This window comes from Acomys minous, assembly GCF_964271855.1.
Source record: "Acomys minous genome assembly, chromosome: 5".
NCBI lineage: Eukaryota > Metazoa > Chordata > Mammalia > Rodentia > Muridae > Acomys > Acomys minous.
Window position 1 is genome coordinate 57,157,637 of NC_140494.1, and position 19,034 is coordinate 57,176,670.

General features: G+C 48.1%; 1 protein-coding gene across 7 annotated transcripts in view; it reads left to right on the forward strand.

Annotated features, from left to right (window-relative positions):
* PDZD2 (PDZ domain containing 2) overlaps positions 1–19,034 on the forward strand; it is a 377,862-nt gene that overhangs the window by 298,755 nt on the left and 60,073 nt on the right. For 5 of the 7 annotated variants that reach the window (XM_084781099.1, XM_084781100.1, XM_084781103.1 and 2 more), the window contains 2 exons: positions 699–831; positions 7,630–7,785. The exons of 1 other annotated variant lie outside the window; for it this stretch is intronic. In XM_084781099.1, coding sequence (XP_084637225.1) covers positions 699–831; positions 7,630–7,785 — 289 coding nt within the window. The remainder of the gene's footprint in view (positions 1–698; positions 832–7,629; positions 7,786–19,034) is intronic. One more of the 7 variants, XM_084781101.1, reaches the window with a different exon arrangement.

Below are 19,034 nucleotides of genomic sequence, written 5' to 3' on the forward strand. Positions count from 1 at the left end.
GAGAAGACACAGAGTTCCTACAACCATAGAAACGGGCCAGCTCTCAATCCTATAGCAATAGCAAGTTCAGCACTTGATCCTTCTGTTTGCGTAATTTGTCTGTGGGGACCCAAGGGTGAAGTAAGCCTCAAGAAACTTTATCTTCGAGGTCCCGTAGTTCTGCTGCTGGGGGGTGGGGAGGTACCAACGCATAGCACTTAGCACCAGTCCCCAGTTAGCCCAGAAAGAACCTTGCCTCTGTCTGATGGGAGCAACAGACCAGTGAAGGGCTGCAGGTGAGCTTAGCATGTCTTGGCACTGTCTGTGCTCAGCTTAGCAATAGTCCCAAGCCAATGACAGGGAGGATTCGAGAAAGAATGACTTGACTCTCCTAAAACTGGAGGGTCTTAGTTGATCTGTCATTATAATCACCCAGATGAAGTGTCATTGACATTGACGTCAGATACACTTAGCTTAAGAGTATTACTAAGTGACTGTCAAGAATCCTAGGGATGTTCACCCCTCTGCTGGGAGTCTGAATACCAGTGTTAAAGCAGTCCCACCCCAGACAATCTTTGGTTGTCATTGCTTCTTCTTCCACCCAATCTTAACTCTTCCCTTCTCATGACTTTTCCTAGCTCCAACCCAGAATGTCTTGACTAGGGTTTTTGTTTTGTTTTGTTTCCCCCCTCCCCCCACCCCCATCTCCGTTTCCTCAGGGATGGCAGGCTGTCCTTAGGAGACGAACTGCTGGTGATCAATGGTCACTTACTGGTCGGGCTCTCCCACGAGGAAGCTGTGGCCATTCTGCGCTCAGCCACTGGGATGGTACAGCTGGTGGTGGCCAGCAAGGTAGGTAGTTTTTGTTTTGTTTTGTTTTGTTTGTCGTTCTCAGTGTTTATGGCAGAAGTGTGAATTTGGGTGTGGGCCTTTCCCAGGCTACACAGATAGCTGTGTGCATGCTTACAGCTTACATACGTTGGGCTATGCAGCAGCTGCAATTCCACAGGGCAAGCGCGTGTGAAGAATTATTTAAGTTATTAAAGACGGCTGTGAGAAAAGGAATGATAGAGTGAAGGATAAGGTAAGGAACGGGTTCAGGAGCCTGCAGAGTAGAGAAGAAAGAGGCTGGGTAGATTTATTTACTTATTTATTTTGTCACTATGATGAACTACCCAAAATAAGCAACCTAAAGACGATGAAATGTTATTCGGGCTCATGGCTTCAGTCTGTGATCAGCTGGATCCATTGTCGGGCCTGCCAGAAGCTTCATGGCAGAAGAGTGTGGTGGGCAGAGGAAAGCTGTCTGCCCCGTGGCAGTCAAGAAGCGACGGCACTGAGACATGAAGAGAGCCTTCAAAGGCACACGCCCCGGCGACTCGCTTAGTCCAACCCATCTTCCAGGTCCTCCCGCCTCCTACCGCCTCCTACCGCACTCTAATTATTAATCCATTAGTGGGCTCATCCTTTCATCAGGTGAGAACCCTGAGGATCCAGCCACTTCCCTAAGTCCCACCGTTGAGCATCACACCCAGGACCAGGCCGTCAACATAGCTGGGGGAGGGGGGGCAGGATGGGGGACGGACACTCCAAGCCAAGCCACAGCAGTAAGTATTGCGTCTTCTAAGGCCAGAATGAGGAAGGTCCCAGGGCTGTCCATGGGCAAGCCAGGGGCCCTGGTCCAATCGCACTTAGGACGGTGGAGCTGGAGGAAGCCCTGTGCCTCCTTTGTCCAGCCACCTCCGCCTTCCCATCTTTCCTGGCTGTATGGATAAGACAGTGAAGCAGTGCATCCTCTATGGCTGCCATCTTGCAGAAGTCATAGTGCCTTCATCAGTGCCAGGCACCCAAGAGCTTGGCACACAGCCCTCCTGTCTACCCCACTCTACCGCCACCTCTACCCCCTGGTTTTCACTGTCTTGATGGGATCATGAAACCCCAGGTCGGGGCTTCTTTTGTGCTTGTGTTAATATGAAGACTGTGTCATGGGTTCATCGCGTTCAACCCCTGGAGAAAGGCTGCCAACGTCCCAACTCTGACGGGGACAGGAGACAGTGACTCCTCTCCTTCCTATGCCTTCTATAGGAACTATATGCCTTCTAGTTGTCCTGTTGAGCCTATTACAGTGGCCCTACGACTCAGGAGTGAGTATGGTGGAGCCGCACAGCTGTTTCTGCCGCCGACTGGCTGGCCGGGAAAATCTGTGTGAGACCACATACATCTTGGCTCTGCATAGATGCAGCTGCCAGTACCTCTGATTCCCTTTCCGTCTTCCCCATTTTTGTTTTGCAGCTTGGCACCTTTAGGTTTCCGTATATTTTTCCTTCTTAGGTTACATGATCTATTGGCAGTTTGAGGACCGCAATTGGTTCTCTGTCTCTGTGGGTCTCTGTCCATAGGCTCAGCCGACCTCAGGTGGGAAGTCCTTAAAATAACAATCGCATCTTCACTGCACACAGACTCCTTCTCCCCATGGTTGCTCCTTAGGTCATCCAGTGGCTATTTATAGAGCATTCACATTGTATTGGCAACCTGGCAATGATTTAAAGTGTACAGAAAGATGTGTACGTGTTTTCCACAAATACCATATGATCTTATATGCAGGAGGTATTTGGGCATCCTTGGACTCTGGTGTCTGCGAGAAGTTCCTAGAAGGTAACAAAGAGCAACTATGGCATAATAGATTAGGATTCCGTTATGAGCTACCGGAAGAAAATCTGCCTTTCCTTCTACCTTTTACCCCAAACCTCTGGCTAGAACATGACGTTTGCCAAGGCACAGCTTTGGTGAAGGCTGTAAGCCCCCAGAGACAGAGCTGAGCCCTGTCTGCCCGGCAGTTCTCTTCTTCCTGTAGGGAATCTGTGGGTCCCGGGAACTTCTCATGACTCTTTCACACACAGGGCGGTCTGTATCCTTTGCTGGGGTCAAGGAAGAGCAGAAGTTCTAGGGGTTTCTCTGTCCCTCTGCTGACCACCCCATGCAGCAGGGAAGAGCTTCAAGGGAAGGAGAGACCATCTCCTCACTTTGTCAGGCAGATCAGGAGTTTGAAGGCATCCCTGGGTCATGTCCACAGTCTTGTATGTGCAACCTACTTCATTTGCACAGCTCAAAAGTGTAGGTGCCTGCCCAGGATTCTGTGATGCACACTTTCCCCTACTAAGTTTGGAAGATGAAAAGGGGGATGTCTTTCCAAAGCTAAGCTGTTATCCACAAACATGAGATAAAGGAAAAAAAAAAAAGACTACTGGCCAGCCGGGAGAACCTATGTGAGGGTGCACACATCTCCGCTCTGCACATAGCTATGCTGTTGCTACATTCACAGGACCTCAAAGATGATTCCTAGTGTTGCCAAGCTCTTTTCCTACTCGTCCCCTTAAAAGGAAAAAAAAAAAAAAAAGGTAGAGTGACAACAGTTGCCAGATACTACAATCCTCTCACTAGATGCTAAACCACTCCCTTGGGGCAGATGTGTGTTCTTTTTATTCAGAGGTTTCCATTTAAATCCCACTGGCTATTTAACTTCCTTGGGGCCCCACATTGGTAGACAAAAGCAGGTTTTCTGCCAAGTCCAATGGATTGTGAAATGGCTGCCGCTTCCATTCACTCAGCCGCCCCAGGGGTAGAGAAGATATAAAACTGAACAGAGCAGGCCATCAGAAAGAGATAGCATGCTTCTCCCAGAGGCTTTGACTTCGACGGGCATGAACTGGGGTCCTTCTAGGGCTGAGCAATATTCAGAAATCAATTCTCAGTCAGTCCACGGGGTCCTGGGTACTTGGCCTGGACCTCAGAAGGTAACGCCTTTCAGTTCGTGGCATGGGTCCTGTTTGCACGCAGGCTGTCAGCTGTCCAGCCTACTGCTGGTTCCTAAACTTGTCCCTGACTGACTGGGTGCTCTCGTCCATGCAAGAGGAAGAGGAGCCTCAACCAGGATCCTCCTGGCACCCTGCCAATTCCAATTCTTTATCCAACCAGGATAGGCTAGCTATAGCTTCATACCTGGGGGGGATGAAGGATGGGGGAGTTTCCAACTTCCAACTATAAAGAATAATGAAAATGTAAAATCTTATTATTCTAGACCCAGAGAGCTTGTCACAAAAGTTGGAGGCACTGTCTGGAAGTTTCGTTACTTCCCCGTGAAGAGAATGCTGGGGGTTTCCACAGAAAGACGTTATTAGTCTGCAGCATAGTAAGAGCTTGGGTGTCTGTGTGGTGAAGTCAGATCTGTGTGCCGCTCATTAGCTGTTTGTCAGCTTGATGTAAGTCAGGGTCATCTAGGAAAAGTGACCTTCAGATGAAAAAAAAAAAATGCTTTCATGAGATTGGCCCATGGGCAGCTCTGTGGGGACATTTCCTGAGTGGTGTTGCTGTGGGAGGGCCCAGCACACTATGGGTATTGTCACCCCTGAGCCAAGTGGTCATGGGTTCCATAAAGACAAACTGAGCAAGCCAAGCCATGGCAAGCAAAGCCAGGAAGCAGCGTTTCTCTGTGGCCTCTGCTTCAGCTTTGGCCTCCAGGTCCCTGCCTTGAGTTCCAACACCCCTTCCTTATAGACTGCGGTGAGGATGTGCAAGACAGAGAAGCCCTCTTTTCCTCAGCTTGTTTAGTCTCTTCTTGTTTGTTTGTTTTGCCTTGGTTTTTGAAATAGGCTTCCTCTTGTAGCCCTGACTGTCCTGGAACTCTCTATGTAGACCAAGCTGTCTTCGCAATCACAGAGATCCATCTGCCTCTGCCTCCCGAGTGCTGGGATAAAAAGCGTGCAGCACCACACCATGCTTTTAATTTTGTTTTAAATCACAGCAATAAAAAAGCAAAGTAGGACAGCCAGGATGATTTTTTATTTTATTTATTTATTTATTTATTTATTTAGAGAGAGAGAGTGTGTGTGTGTGTATGTGTGTGTGTGTGTGTGTAGTGGGTATAGTGGGTGTGTGCAGGTACCCATAAAGGCCAAAGGCGTTATATCTCCTTGGACCTGGAATCACAGACAGTTATGAGCCTCTTCTGTGGGTTCTGGGAACTAAACTTAGATCTTCTGAAAGAGCAGCATGTCTTTTAAATATCTGAGCCATCCCACCAGCCTGGCTTTGATAATCGCGATAGCATTTTGCAGCCACAAAGTTTCTTTCATGCTTTTTATTTTGCACTCTTAGCTTTATTAGGCAATAAAATGTGAAGCAGTTAAGTGTTTATTGACTCTCACACAGAAAACACACAGATGAAAATGAAACGTTGCCCATGCTGCTAACAGTACTGTCCACACGCTGTTGCGTCCTTCTGCTCAGAAGCACATGTATGTGTGCAGTGGGCATTGCCTACATGTTCTTTTCGTTGAGTCAGACACAAAGAGGCAGAGTGTGTCTTGGCGGCCACCTGGACTGCAATGCTAGCTCTGCCCTGAGGAAAGCTGTGGGTTCTAGGCAAGCCATTACGTGTTTAAATCCCAGTTTCCTTTCGGTGCAGTGAGAATCAGGAACGGCTTCTGAGGATGTCCCGGAGCTTGAAGGAGGCAGGGAAAGCCCTGAGCAGTTCAGCTGGCCAGCGGGGAGCTGGGACAGTGGAGAAGTGACCACCTTCCTCTCCGTCACACATGAGCACACGTGTAGTCTATAATCACATATGTGGCTGATATCATGGCTGTCACACATGCTTCTGAGCTGCTCATTCACTAGGTAGCATGCTGTAAGAACCTTTCCCACAAGAAGTTTGTCTCAGCACCACTTTTTTTTCCCCCAGAGACAGGGTTTCTCTATGTAGTCTTGGCTGTCCTGGACTCGCTTTGTAGACCAGGCTGGCCTCAAACTCACAGCGATCCGTCTGCCTCTGCCTCCCAAGTGCTGGGATTAAAGGTGTGCACCACTGCCGCCTGGCTCCCAAAGCAACATGAGTTATCTTTTCTCCCCCTCCCACCCCCATCTTTTTAAAGGTTTATTTATTTATTATGTACACCATGTTTTGCCTGTGTGCCAGAAGAGGGCACCAGATCTCAGTATAGGTGGTTGTGAGCTACCATGTGGTTGCTGGGAATTGAACTCAGAACCTTTGGAAGAACAAACAGTGCTCTTAACCTCTGAGCCATCTCTCCAGCCCCCTCAGCATCACTTTTCAAGGCACATTCTATCCCATAGCTGCTGTGTGATCTACCACCCATTGGGACCTTCATTTGCTTTTTTTTTTTCTATTTTTTTATTCTTTATTGTTAAAAGTTCAACAGAGTAGACAACATAGAAGAGAAATGGACTCACGACTTCCCTAATGGCTTCATTTCCTTACATAGAAACAAACCGGGCAACATCCCCTCACAGTTACTGGTGTGACATGATTGTTTGAGGCCTGGGGTACACCTCAGTTGGTCAAGTGTTTGCCTAAAGTGAATGAATGTTTTTCACGTTCTTCAAGGTAAAAATGGCTTCAAGCGGGTAACAAGCATCGCTGACATTAAATGCCAGATCACTAAAAGTTTGTATCGTCCATTACAACTTGGTGGTTTTGGCGTCTGTCTTCCATTCTGTGTGGGTGGCCAAGCGGTTTGATGGTTCAGACTTTGTGGTACTTTCTACTCCCTGTAGAAGGGGCTAAGGTGAAGAGATGAGGAGAAAACACTACTGCGTTTCCCTGGCCTCGGTGTCTGGCGGCCTTTTTAGGATGTGTGCCAGGCTCCAGCGTGCTCCTTATGTACAATGGAGACTGTCAGGACCGTCTCACCCGCATCCCACATCTGCTCTGCCATCTCTACGTAGGTGCAAAGGGCACCTCTGGGAGTCTAAACATAACGGAGTCTGAGGCCCTGTGTTGGTTTTGCTCTTGAAAAGCTGCTCACTGAAAAGGCACCATCATGTCTCCAGGTTGGCATTTTTGATTCTGAAATGGAAAATCTCTGTTTACTGAGAGTTTGCCAATAAGATGGCCTGTGGGCGAGGGACAGCATGAGCTTCTGGTTAGGCCTATGATAAGTAGAAATGGTTCGAGGAAAAGTAGTGGGCACACGAGAGAGAAAGCTGGATGAAATTAGATATGCTGCCGAGGTGGAAAGAAACAGCTAGCGACACTGGAGGAGAAAGGGCGAACTGGTGCTGCCTGTCAGTCAAAGCCAAGGCGTCATACATGCTAGGCGAGGGCTCAACCGTCAGGCTAGGCTCCATCTCCAGCCCTAGGACCTCCAGCCCTTGGAGGGGCTAACAACGCTTCCTGGCCTGGCGCTGGTGGTGCAAATGAATGCCCACACTTGTCAGAGTAGGCCAGAGTCATGAGTGGTCCAGGAAGTGGGTGACAGGCAGCACCAGGAGGATTAGAACTGGTCTGAGTGAAATGTGAGGCTAAGAGGGAAGGAAAGGCAGGCTTGGAGCACTAGGCAGAGACCAGCTCTTTAAGCTGTGGAGCTGCACAGGAAAAGGACGTCACTCATCTGACCAGCGACAGGGAGGCTCATGGGAGCACCGACCTTACAAACCCAAATTTGTTAGGAACTGCAGAAACCGCTTTGGCTTTACATTGTGTTACCGCCCTGACGTTGATGGTGACCCCGCACGTGTGGGTCATAAATGCCACGCGCTCTCTGGGTGAAGCACGTGGCTGGCCTTATCAGGTTGACTTCCATTAGTAGCTGGTACCCCAGGGGTAATTCCTGGGCCTTTCATGTGTCCTATTAGGAGAGCTCAGCGGAGGACCTCCTGAGGTCAACATCGAAGAGTTTACCTGACCTGACTAGCTCAGTGGAGGATGTGTCCTCCTGGACTGACAATGAAGACCAGGAAGCAGACGGGGAAGGCGAAGAGGGAACAGGCTCAGCCGCTGTCCGGGGCATGGTAAGTGAGCCTCTGGCTGTTTCCAGCTCTGGGATGATGCTTCTCTGAAGACTGGGTGACAGAATCAGAGAAGAATGCGGCGCCTTCCTTTTTTATATTTTCCTCAGAATGTTCTGGAAACATCTGGAAGGGAGATGCATTTCACTTAAGAAAACTAAAACTGGAAACCACAGGCTGTTTAGTTGTGTGCAGATACTGATCTCTAAAATGCTCTTTGGCGTCCAAGAAGATACTCTTAATACTTCTTAAGGATGCTTGAAGGCAACCGAGGGTTTCAATACAGACTTCCAGATTTCTGCTTAAAAGTGGAAGAGCCCACTCAGACAAATTAGCGTAGAGTGATCTTTGAGCTTTAACCGTACCAGGTCACTCACGTAGCTTACTACGCTTCCCCACGTAAGGGAATTGCTCTGTTACCACCTGGCACACACAGGAAGGCGTCCTACTACAAGGAAGCGATGTGGACTCCTGGTCTCTTTCTCTCTCAGATCTGAAGAACGCATCGTTAGTGTAAGCTCTCCCTGCTCTTGAGCCAACCCTCTTTCTGCCCTACGGAACCTGCTACTTCTCTCTCCGGGCCCTACACTTAGGTAGCATGGGTGAGCGCTGGAAAATGAGCTCCGTGTATCCCGAGCCCTTCAAAAGCAAAACAAACACCTGCATTCCTCGTCAATGCCAGTACACCAGTACGTTTGAGGGGTGGAAAAATAAAAGTTGCTTTTCCCCTCAAATGAGAGCTTTCTTCCAAAGCCCACTCAACGCAAGCCTCCCCTGAAGGACCAGGGTCAAGGTGGGGGGAGGGGGCAGGTTAAACAATCCTTGGCTAATCCTTTCTCTACGCAGTATGCTATCATTCGCTGGCTTTCCTTGGGCTTTCAGCAACGGTGGAAACTGAACTAACCTTCGCAGCCTCCGTGTCCCTTCTGCCTGCCTGTCAGAGCTCTCTTTGCGTCAAGCTCACCATTCACTCTAAGCAACTGCGTTCCACTTCTCCAGAGCCCCTTGTGATGCCTCCTCCCTGCGTTCCTGCCCCAGGACCTTTGCGGATGCTCTTCAGTCTGGGTACAGCTGACTTGGGCTCCTCTTCTAGACTTTGTAGTGTGACCTCCTCAGAGGAATTCAGCGCACTGTCCGTCCTGACCCTCTTAGCTCCCGCTGACTGCCCACGTGCACCCCCACGTCAACTGTTGGCCCCCCAGATTTGTTTGGTGTTTTTCCCGAGCCATCGTCGTCAGCTGCATGAGGCAAGGGATCCTAGCGACTGGTCTGGCATTTCTGTAGACCACCCATCTGGGGTTTGAGCGCTGAAATATTAAATAATGGGAAGCCTGGGGCTGTGGCTCTGTTGGTAGAGCGCTTGCCTATCATGTGTAAAGCTCTGGACTTGAGAGAATGAGGATTGTCAGTATGACAGGGCATGAGGGAGGTGGTGACTCGAGAAATGGAGAATTTTGTGTGTGTGTGTGTTTTAACAACAAACATTTTATTTAATGAAAGCAATCTCCGTCATACACATGGTTGGGTCAGCTCACAATTGTCTCCGCTCAACTGGGAGGCTTCTATTCAGCCTGTCGATGAGGAAGCCTGGCTCTGGCTTCCTTTGGCATCAGAGGAGTTTGTTCTGATGTGTCTGGCCTGGTAAGTTTGGAAGATCTTAGAGATCCCTGGGGTGGTCAGGGCTTAAGAAGATAAAGGACCTCACCTAGCAGAGAGTGAAGAGCTGTGTTGGACCTTACGACCCTGTGAGCCTGACATGGGCATTTGAGTCCTTTCATTAGTGGACGAGATGCTGAAATTGTGTGTCCTAGGTCACTGTTTCTCTACTAAGAAAGGATTTGGCTTCTTGTGTTTTGTTTGGGCTGAACATCTGGTGGCATTTTTGCTCTAAGTGTCCCAGACATGTCTGGACACTGGGAACTTACCAAAGCATCTCACAGTGTCATTCCTGGTTGACTGAGCTTGTCCAGGCTAGGAAACTGTTTCTTCTTTGGGACCTGACCTAGAGTGTTTTCTGGTGACTCTGGAGTCTATACAAAGAGTGGTGAGCACCATGTGCATGCGGCTGAGCTTGGTAACATTAAAACAGGGAGGTGTGTGGTTTAGATGGAAATCAGACCTTCACAGAGTAAGTCTGGGAATGTGGAAAAACCCAGTCCAGGCTCCCTGAGCTCGTGTAACAGGGGATAATACTCTCTCCTTACAGCCTCAAGGGTCATGCTAAGACTTGGCGCTCCTGTGGGCAGCAGCAGGAGGTGTTCTAGTCCGTGAATCCCTCCGAAGCCACGGCACCAGCAGTTAACGCTTAGCAACTCCCACTTGGTTCTTCTTCCTGGGTGTCCACTGCCTCTGGCTTTGGGATTCACCTCTCCCAGGAAGTCTTCCAAGATGCACATGTCATATCTGCCTGGGGCTCTGGCATGCTGTGTGCAGGCGTGATCCTTCATGAACCTTAACACAAATGGCCATGACACACTGACTCATGTGTGTGACAGTTTTCTTAATGTCACGGTCCCTCTTTAGTGGTAGATCTGGGAAGTGGCTGTGCCAGGTTTGTCACTTGCCCATCACACACACTCAACTTTAGACTTCTAACTATAGAGAGGACCCGGATGGGTGGAGAGATAGCAGGCAGGTGGCCAGTCTTGTGTGGTGCCTGAAGTTCCCACAATGCCCTCTGCAGACCTCTAATCAAAAGGACTGCTGAGCTCCACTGACATTGCCATCTTCCCCAGCCACCTGTGAATTTAAATTGAGCATGGACAGGGGACATTTGTTTGTTTGTGTCCTGTCTGCTTCTCTGTTCTGGCAATTTCTGCCTGGAACAAGAATATAGGTGAAAGGCCGGACGTGGTGGCGCACACCTTTAATCCCAGCACTCGGGAGGCAGAGACAGGTGGATTACTGTGAGTTCGAGGCCAACCTGGTCTACAAAGCGAGTCCAGGACAGCCAAGGCTAACACAGAGAGACCCTGTCTCAAAAAAAAAAAGAATATAGGTGAAAATTGGAAACGTTTAAGCACTCCTTCCTTTAAAACAAGCAGCATCTCTATAACGAATAAGACACATTTTTTTCCTTCCTGATCGGTTAAGAGTAGAGGAAGCAGGTAGGCAATTTAGGACTTGATTTTTTTTTTTAACAAATCAACAGTAGTGACAAAGGAGTAAACATCTCAACAGAAATGAGTAAAGTACAAGTGAAATGTGGGTGGAGTGACTAACCAGAGGCGCCGTGGAAACCCACAGCTGTAGAGGACGTGGGCTCCGGTAAAAAACAAACAAAAACAAAAACAAAAACAGTAGCATGGCAGACCTCTGTAACCTGGAGACAAACAAGCTGGGCCACACTTCTCATGTTTTAGGCTAGGAATCCTTGATGAGAGAGGCAGCTGAGATCCTGGGATAACAGGCTTCCCCACACCCCTCCCTCCCGCCCTCCTCCCTCCCTCTCTTTCCTCCCTCCCTCCCGCCCTCCTCCCTCCCTTCTTCCCTCCCTCTCTCCTGCCCTCCTCCCTCCCTTCTTCCCTCCCTCCCTCCCTCTCTTTCCTCCACCCATACTCATCTACTCCCAGCTAAGGCAGCCATGAGGGAAAACCGCAAGGGAAAGGGCGGCACACCAAGACTTTACACACACCCCGGACATGCAGGGGCAATACACAGCATCTCTGCTCCTGTAGGAGGGTGTAGCTTTAATTCAGAAGGTCTGCAAGGGGTAGGGCCAAGGAGTCTGGGCTTTCTGAAGTTCCCATGTGACCCTGATGCAGAAAGCAGAAGGGACAGGGCACTACCAATCACCTGGTAGACCTGCAGGAACCCCCTACCCTGTCCTGCCCCAGCATCTCCCTGTACAGGGCACAGCCTTGAGGAAAGGGGAGATTTTAAACCCCAAATACCCCTCTCCTCCCTGCAGTTTAGGGGTCAGGGAGTAGAGGTGCCTGCTGTTTATATGGGAAACTTGGAAGCCTGGGGTCCTTCAGGCACATGCTGGCACATGATGTTCTCGCTGCCTTTGCATACACCTGTCCCTGCAGATGGACTGGCTGTGTGCTTGTGGAAACTATCACGCCAGCTCCAACATGGGCGGAGGCACCGCTGCCCAGACTGCGTGGCTTTCTCTCCTCTGTCCCTAAGTATGAACTGGTCCACTGGACTTTCCCAGGTGCGCCTCACTTGACTTCCGTTTCGAGCAGCGCTTCCACGGGCACGGAGCAGGGATGAGAGGCTGTGTGGAAGCTCAGTGCACTATACGGAATTGCCAGAGCAGCATAAGTAGAAGGCGGCTGCCGTTAACACTGGCCTATGAAAATAAGATTTCAATCTGGGGGTGCTTTTGATTTGGTTTGGTTTCATACTTAAGGAGATGAAGCGATTAATGGAGAAGAACAGAGATAAGGGTAATTATTTGCTTGGGATGAATTGCCCAGAAAGCTGCTGATGTTTGGATTAGACTTATTCTTGTTGAAGCAACATTGGCAGGGACTTGCTGCAACTCGCCACCTGGCCCTGTGCCTCCTTCCCGCCCATGCACTTTGCAGTTCTCAGGGAGGTAAAAACAGCCTGTGCTAATTGTATAGAAAGCGTGAGTGCTGTGCCCTATAAATGGGGGCATGTAATATAGGGGTCTCCAAAGGGATGGGGGGCACACCTGAAGGGAAGCCTCCTGGTTTCTGGGGTATGGAAGGAAAATATTACGATGTTTATATATTGCATATCACTTTATTATATTATTAATTTGGGGGGCTTCTGTTTGTTGGCTTGCTTTTGTTTTGATTTTATCTTTTGAGACAGGGCTTTCCTATGTATCCCTGGCTGATCTGGAACTTGCTCTGTAGATCAATCAGACTGGCTTCAAACTCACTCCTACCTCTGCTTCCCAAGTCCTGGGATTAAAGGCATGCACCAGTATGCCCAGCCCTCATTTTACTTTATTTTTTGAAAGTTTTCATTACATTCTATTTTGTGTGTGTGTGTGTGTGTGTGTGTGTGTGTGTGTGTGTGTGTGTGTGTATGTTAAAGAAAAGTCCAACTGTATACAATTAGCTTTTAGACTTGAAATATTCCTTCAAATTTCAGTGAAAATAATATAATGGGCCACTAGAACATGTAATATTTATTACTTATTATATAATAATATTTAATGGACCACTAGAGTATTAATGAATTTTCCTTGCCTTCTGTTAATTCCTTTGTGTGAAAATTATATTGTAAAAGTCATATGATTTTTATCACTTTAGATGACTTCCTGTCTTTGCATGTTCTAATACATTGCTCTAAAGACACCCTTTACATTTGTCCTTAATTACACACCGTGTTGGCATCAATCCTACTCTCTTTTCATTTGGATCTGCTGGATTTCAGCCCTCTGGGGACAAAAGTTTATGGTCCACGCATAGCAAGGTAAAGGGGGATCTAGAGAGTAAAAGAAAGGGGCAGTTCTAAGATAGAACATGTCTTCTGCCGTAGACAAAGGGACAGCAGCAATCAGTAGAGGTGGCAGACAAGGACAGCATGACTCACGACTCACTTGAGCTTTGAGAAGCCCTCGAAATGTATTTGTTTTCTTCTTCTTCTTTTTTTTTTTTTTTTTTTTTTTTTTTTTTTTTTTTTGGTTTTTCGAGACAGGGTTTCTCTGTGTAGCCTTGGCTGTCCTGGACCCACTTTATAGACCAGGCTGGCCTCGAACTCACAGCGATCCACCTGCCTCTGCCTCCCGAGTGCTGGGATTATAGGCGTGCGCCACCACGCCCGGCTGTATTTGTTTTCTTAAGGCTGCTCCTGGATGTAATACTGTCAAAGTCTAAGCCTATCCGAAAACAGGAGGTCCCTTCTCAGCCTCTCCTCCACGTACTCTGATCATTTTTAAGAACGCAAAAAGTCCTGTGCCAGCAAGATGCTTTAGTGAGTAGAGGTCCTTGCTGCCAAGCCAGAGGGCGCGGGTTCAAGCCATCCTGGCATTCCCATGGTAGAAAGAAAGAAGTGAAGCTGGCTTCCAATTTCCACACGTGCTGTGGCACATGCCTCACGCATGGAGGCTCACAAAATAAGTACATGTAATAAAAATATTCCTGAAGTGACATTGCTCGTCAAAATGGCCATTGACGGTGCCCGCATGCATCAGATAAATGAGAAGTGGGTACTGGAAACGCACACCTTAACAAAAGCCGTTCTGGACACCAAAAGGTAGAATTTCTTGACTTTTTCTTATTCTAGCCCCATCTTATGCAACATGGCAGCACCGAGCCTGGGAAAGCAAAACAAAGCAGAATATAAGAGGTCAGAAGTTCTGCTGTGGAATTCAGGGCAGAAATTTCTCAAAGAAACAAAGATGCTTAGGACCAGTAGAGCTCTCCCAACCCGCCCCCTGGTGGGCTGTGTGCATGCATGCCTCGGCTTTGCTGCTTGTTGGCTTGTTTTTCTCCCCTTGCTGTTTACATAAGTGGTAGTTTAGCTCCCTAGGTGACATTTGCAGAGAAAGAAAACCATGGTCCTTGTACCTTACCTCACTTCAAGTTCTCTTCCTTCCATTTCCTGACTACCAAGACTCTACATCCCTTTCTCTTGAGAAGTTTTTATTGTCACATGAGTCTTCCATCACCTCCGCCTTTACCACTCCAAGTCACAAAGCCAGCCTCTGATTCATGGCTTGTCAGCAAAGTGCCCGTGCGCATGCACTCCCCCTGCCCCCCCCATCCCTGTCCCTGTGTCTGTCTGTCTGTCTGTCTGTCTGTGTGTGTGTCTCTCTCTCTCTCTCTCTCTCTCTCTCTCTCTCTCTCTCTCTCTCTCTCTCTCTCTCTCTCTCCCTCCCTCCCTTCTTCCCTTCCTCCCTCTCTCCCTTCCTTCCTTCCTTTCCTCCTCCTTTTTGCTTTGATGACAGGGTCTTACTTTGTAGCTAGGGCTGACCTGGCACTCACTATATAAACCAGGCTTGCCTCAAACTCACACAGATCTCTGCCTCCCAAGAGCTGGGATTAAAGGTACCTAGGCCTTCAGTCCACACAAGGAATTGGGACTTCTTTTATAGGAATTTGGTGGTGGCTCCTGGCTTTAATCCCAGCACTCAGGAGGCAGAGGCAGGCGGATCTCCTTCAGTTTGAGGCCAGCCTTGCTCTACAGAGTGAATTCCAGGACACTTAAAAAAAATTGTGTCCACATTGTGGTTGAGTGGCAGGCACAGTTTCCATGTTGAGATCTTGGGGCGGTGAAGGATAGGAAAAGTTTAAAGGTGAGCAGACAAATGTGGAAGTCTGTGCTGAGACTTCACTGAGTCTCCACTGAGAAGGAACATCTGCAGTCTGCACTAAGGAGGGATGTGCAAAGCCATCCCTGCCATCCACACACTCACATTTGTACTTAAAGAAATAAAAGTCCCTGAGGATACTGTCCTCTTTTTAAGCCATATAAACCAACTGTAAGAGGATCACACAGAGGCTAATGACTGATGACTTTCCAGGGGTCTGAAAGGTGACTTCTTCACCACAGCTTTCTATGTAACCAAGAAACTTATTGAATTTGTATGCATAAAATCATCTAATCCCTAAGACAGTCCTTTAAACTTGTTCAGATTTATGGGGGCGGATGGTGGTTGATGAATGGGCAGGAACTGGAAACAGGCTCGTACAGAACAAGGGCAATATTATTTCACTTGCAGAGCCACAGCCTGGATGTCTCCATGGCCATCTGCTGTAGCCCCTCCCCCCTGCTGCATCTGAGGGTTTCTGAGCCGTGCACACTCCCTATGCTCTGCATGGACCAAAGAGCACAGGGAAGACAAATTGGTCTCTCCATGTTTACTGCTTTTCTTTTTCAGCCCCAAACTGTTCTCTTTAGTGGGAAAGCAATTGTCCTGCAGAATGGCAGAGTCATCTTTTTCTGCATGCAAGTCAGAGGCTCTTTGTCACTTGGTGCTGACTGAATTGTGCATGTGTGCGTCCATGTATACGCGTGTGTGCACGCACACACACTGTTGCTCTGATTCCCTCTGTATGAATGGTTATTTATTTCCAGCCCTGGCCTCTCTGATGGCCATCTGGTTCTCTTTGGTCACTTACACATCTGCCCCAGAGATTTGGAAAAATGGGCTTCATTTAGCAGTCTAAAAGTCATCTTCCTGTGGCTGAAAGCATGAAAGGAAAGTCACGTTGTTCTGTCCTGTGGATCCTGACCAGTGGGGTGAACCAACCCCACTTCCCCCAGGAGCTGAAATGTGTCTGCACATCTGCAGTTTGTTTGTTTTTGGTTTTGTTTTTGTTTTTCTTTCAAGTGATGGGAATGGTAACACCTCCCACTTCCCCACCCCCCCATCCCCCATCCTCCCCCCCCCCCATGAGGACTAAGAATGACCATCTCCCCTGAGGTTTTCCCTTGGGACCAGATATGCTTGTGTGGTGGGAACGCTGGAGATAAAAGTCAAGCTGTTTGTTTGTGAGGCCTCGGGAGCCAACTGTTAGATGAGTCACACAGGGTGTTCAGGACGTCTCTTACACACTTTGAACAGCAGTCACAGAGCATCCCTAAGTAATAGACTTTAGCTTGGACCCAAGGGGCCAATTTCTGGGTAGCACTGAGAGCCTTCCTATCTCTGTTCCCACAAATCTTGGTGCCCATGGATTGTCTTATTGAAAACTAATGTTTTTCGGCAGTTCCACAGTAAGAGAAAATGTGAATGAAGTCATGATAATCAAGTCAGTGCCAACAAACCTAAATCCCCTTTTACAGCTTGTAATACAAAGAGGTTAAGAATCAGTTGAAAGTAATCGTCATCTAAATTTAAGTTTCCTTACCTTTTGATTTTTTTTTTTAATTAATGCTATTCTTTGGACTCTCCTATGTCTTATTTGCTCCATCTTAGCTCATGAGATGTGGTGTGCAGGAAAAAAAGATTGTTTTTCCACCATCTGTAGACTTGACTGCATCCCACTGAACCGCTCACCCAGGGTTCTTCAGCTCCAGCAGGGTTGGGTTTGTTAGCCCCACACGTTCTTTTCTTCTTGGTGTGATGCAAACGAGCCAGAGTACCATGGGCACATAGCTGTGCTACGTTATTGCCACTCTTGACATTTAGAGGTGGCAAACTCTAACCTGTAGAAAGTGTTTGTTCCAGATAAAGTCTTGTTCCTGGGACCTTATTTGCTTCTCGCAGGATGGTTTCCAGAACTGTAGAAATGTCTGGAATTTTCTGCATCGATATGGAAGCATTTTCTCCAGAAGTTGTACTATTTTGGGTCAGAGGCCATTTTGACTGGCACAGGAAGTACCGCAGCTGGGTTTTGGCTTGCTCTGGTAGGACGCAGTCCCAGGCCAGGGTTTTCTGGCTGCATCAGTTCCTCCTCCATTTTCTTTTTTTGTTTGTTTTTGAGACAGGGTTTCACTGTGTAGTCTTGGCTTCCTGAACTCACTTTGTAGACTAGGCTGGCCTTGAACTCACAATGATCTGCCTGCCTCTGCCTCCCGAGTGCTGGGATTAAAGGCGTGTGACCCGGCTCCCCTCCCCCTCTTTAAATCCTATGGTGCAGAAGGGTCCCAAGAGATGGACACACAGCAGACTTGCATCACAGGTGAGAGACCCTGAACGTAAGCAACTTCCATCGTTCTTGATGGGCTTGGCTCAGGCCTGGCCAGCCTTTGCTCTAGAGAGACACATTATCTTACTTTTACCTCGTAGTAAACAAACCTACATCTTCCTCCTGGGACACCATATCCAATTTCGAGTCTGTTTGCAAACCTTGGAAGAATTCAAAAGACCAGTGGAGAAGTACGTCCCAGTTGGTAACAATGGAGCATTGCTAATAGCATGTAAAGAAAAGTTGAGGATGAAAATGTACTGGGTTGGGGGGGCGACAATTTAGAGAGATGACTAAGTAAGTAAGTGAATTTGCTGCTCTTTCGGAGGACCTGGGTTCAGTTCCCAGCACCCACATGGCAGCTAACAGCCATCTCCAACTCCACTTTCAAGGGATCATTGCCCTCTTTCTGCCCCAGACAGTACCAGACATGTATGTAGCACACTTCCTACTTGCAGACAAAACCCTCACATCTAAGATAAAAATAAAATAAATCTTTTATTAATGAAAACATTCTCATAGTTGGGCGCGGTGGTACACAACTGTAATCCCAGCACTCGGGGAAGCAGAGGCAGGGGGATCTCTGTGAGTTCGAGGCCAGCCTGGTCTACAAAGCGAGTCCAGGGCAGCCAAGGTTACACAGAGAAACCCTGTCTCAAAAAACAAAAAACAAAACAAAACAAAAGCTCATCAAGTCCACTTTGAAAAACTGCATGCCTCATTTTCTGGGCCTGGCTGGGATCCCATTCTTTTTGGGGGTATCAGGGATGGAAACCCTAGCTCTGTGTTTCACCACAGAGCACGTTGCCAGCCCTCACGTAGACGCCTTAGATCTTGGTTTTTCTCAGTGGCATTCACAGATGTTCATGTGCATTACTAATAAAATGGCACAACCAGGATGTGTGACTTACGGCCAGTTTCTCCTCCCACCTCCATTCATGCAAACTCTAGAGCTAGAACTGCTTCTTCATTAAGAGAGCATTTCACAGATTGTAGGATAGAAGGAGGGTCTGCAACAGGGTCTGGAAAGTTCTATTAGATTCCAAGAGTGTAATAGCATCACCTTGCACGAATTAGAAATGGCTCACTGCGTGTGAGTGCAGACCCTACCAACTGCTGGGCTGGACTGAGCTCTTCCAGAGAGGACTTCCTGCTAATTTCCTTCTAGAACACTTCTAGCTACAAGTGTCACTTTCAGAACAGGGTCCTTTGTTATGTGAATTTGGAGCGCATTGTCCAGCAAAAGTATTCTCTTAATGCGGACATTTCCAGACAATAGCACAGGACTGAGGGAAGGCTCATTGTAGTCAAAATTACACGTTGTACAATGCTTCCTGCTGGAATCTGGGCCTGATATGTCTCCACAACCCACTTCCTGTTCATTGAGTTCCAAGCCATATAATGTGACAAACCAATTTTTTGTCAGGGAAAGAAATGGTGCTTCACATTCCAAAGCCTCCTGCTTTGGTTGAAGTGAAGCCTGGGTTGGGAATTTAGCCCCCTGTGTGGTGTTGGAAGGGAGGGCCTGATGCGAGGTGACAGCCTTCATGGATGGATCATGTCACCTTCGTACCAGACTACTTACTGTGAATAGGACCTTCTGGAGGGCAAGCTTGGCCCCCTAGGCCTTTTGCCATGGGAGCAACAGAGCAAGACACCTTCACCAGGTGTTGGCTCCTCAACATTAAATTT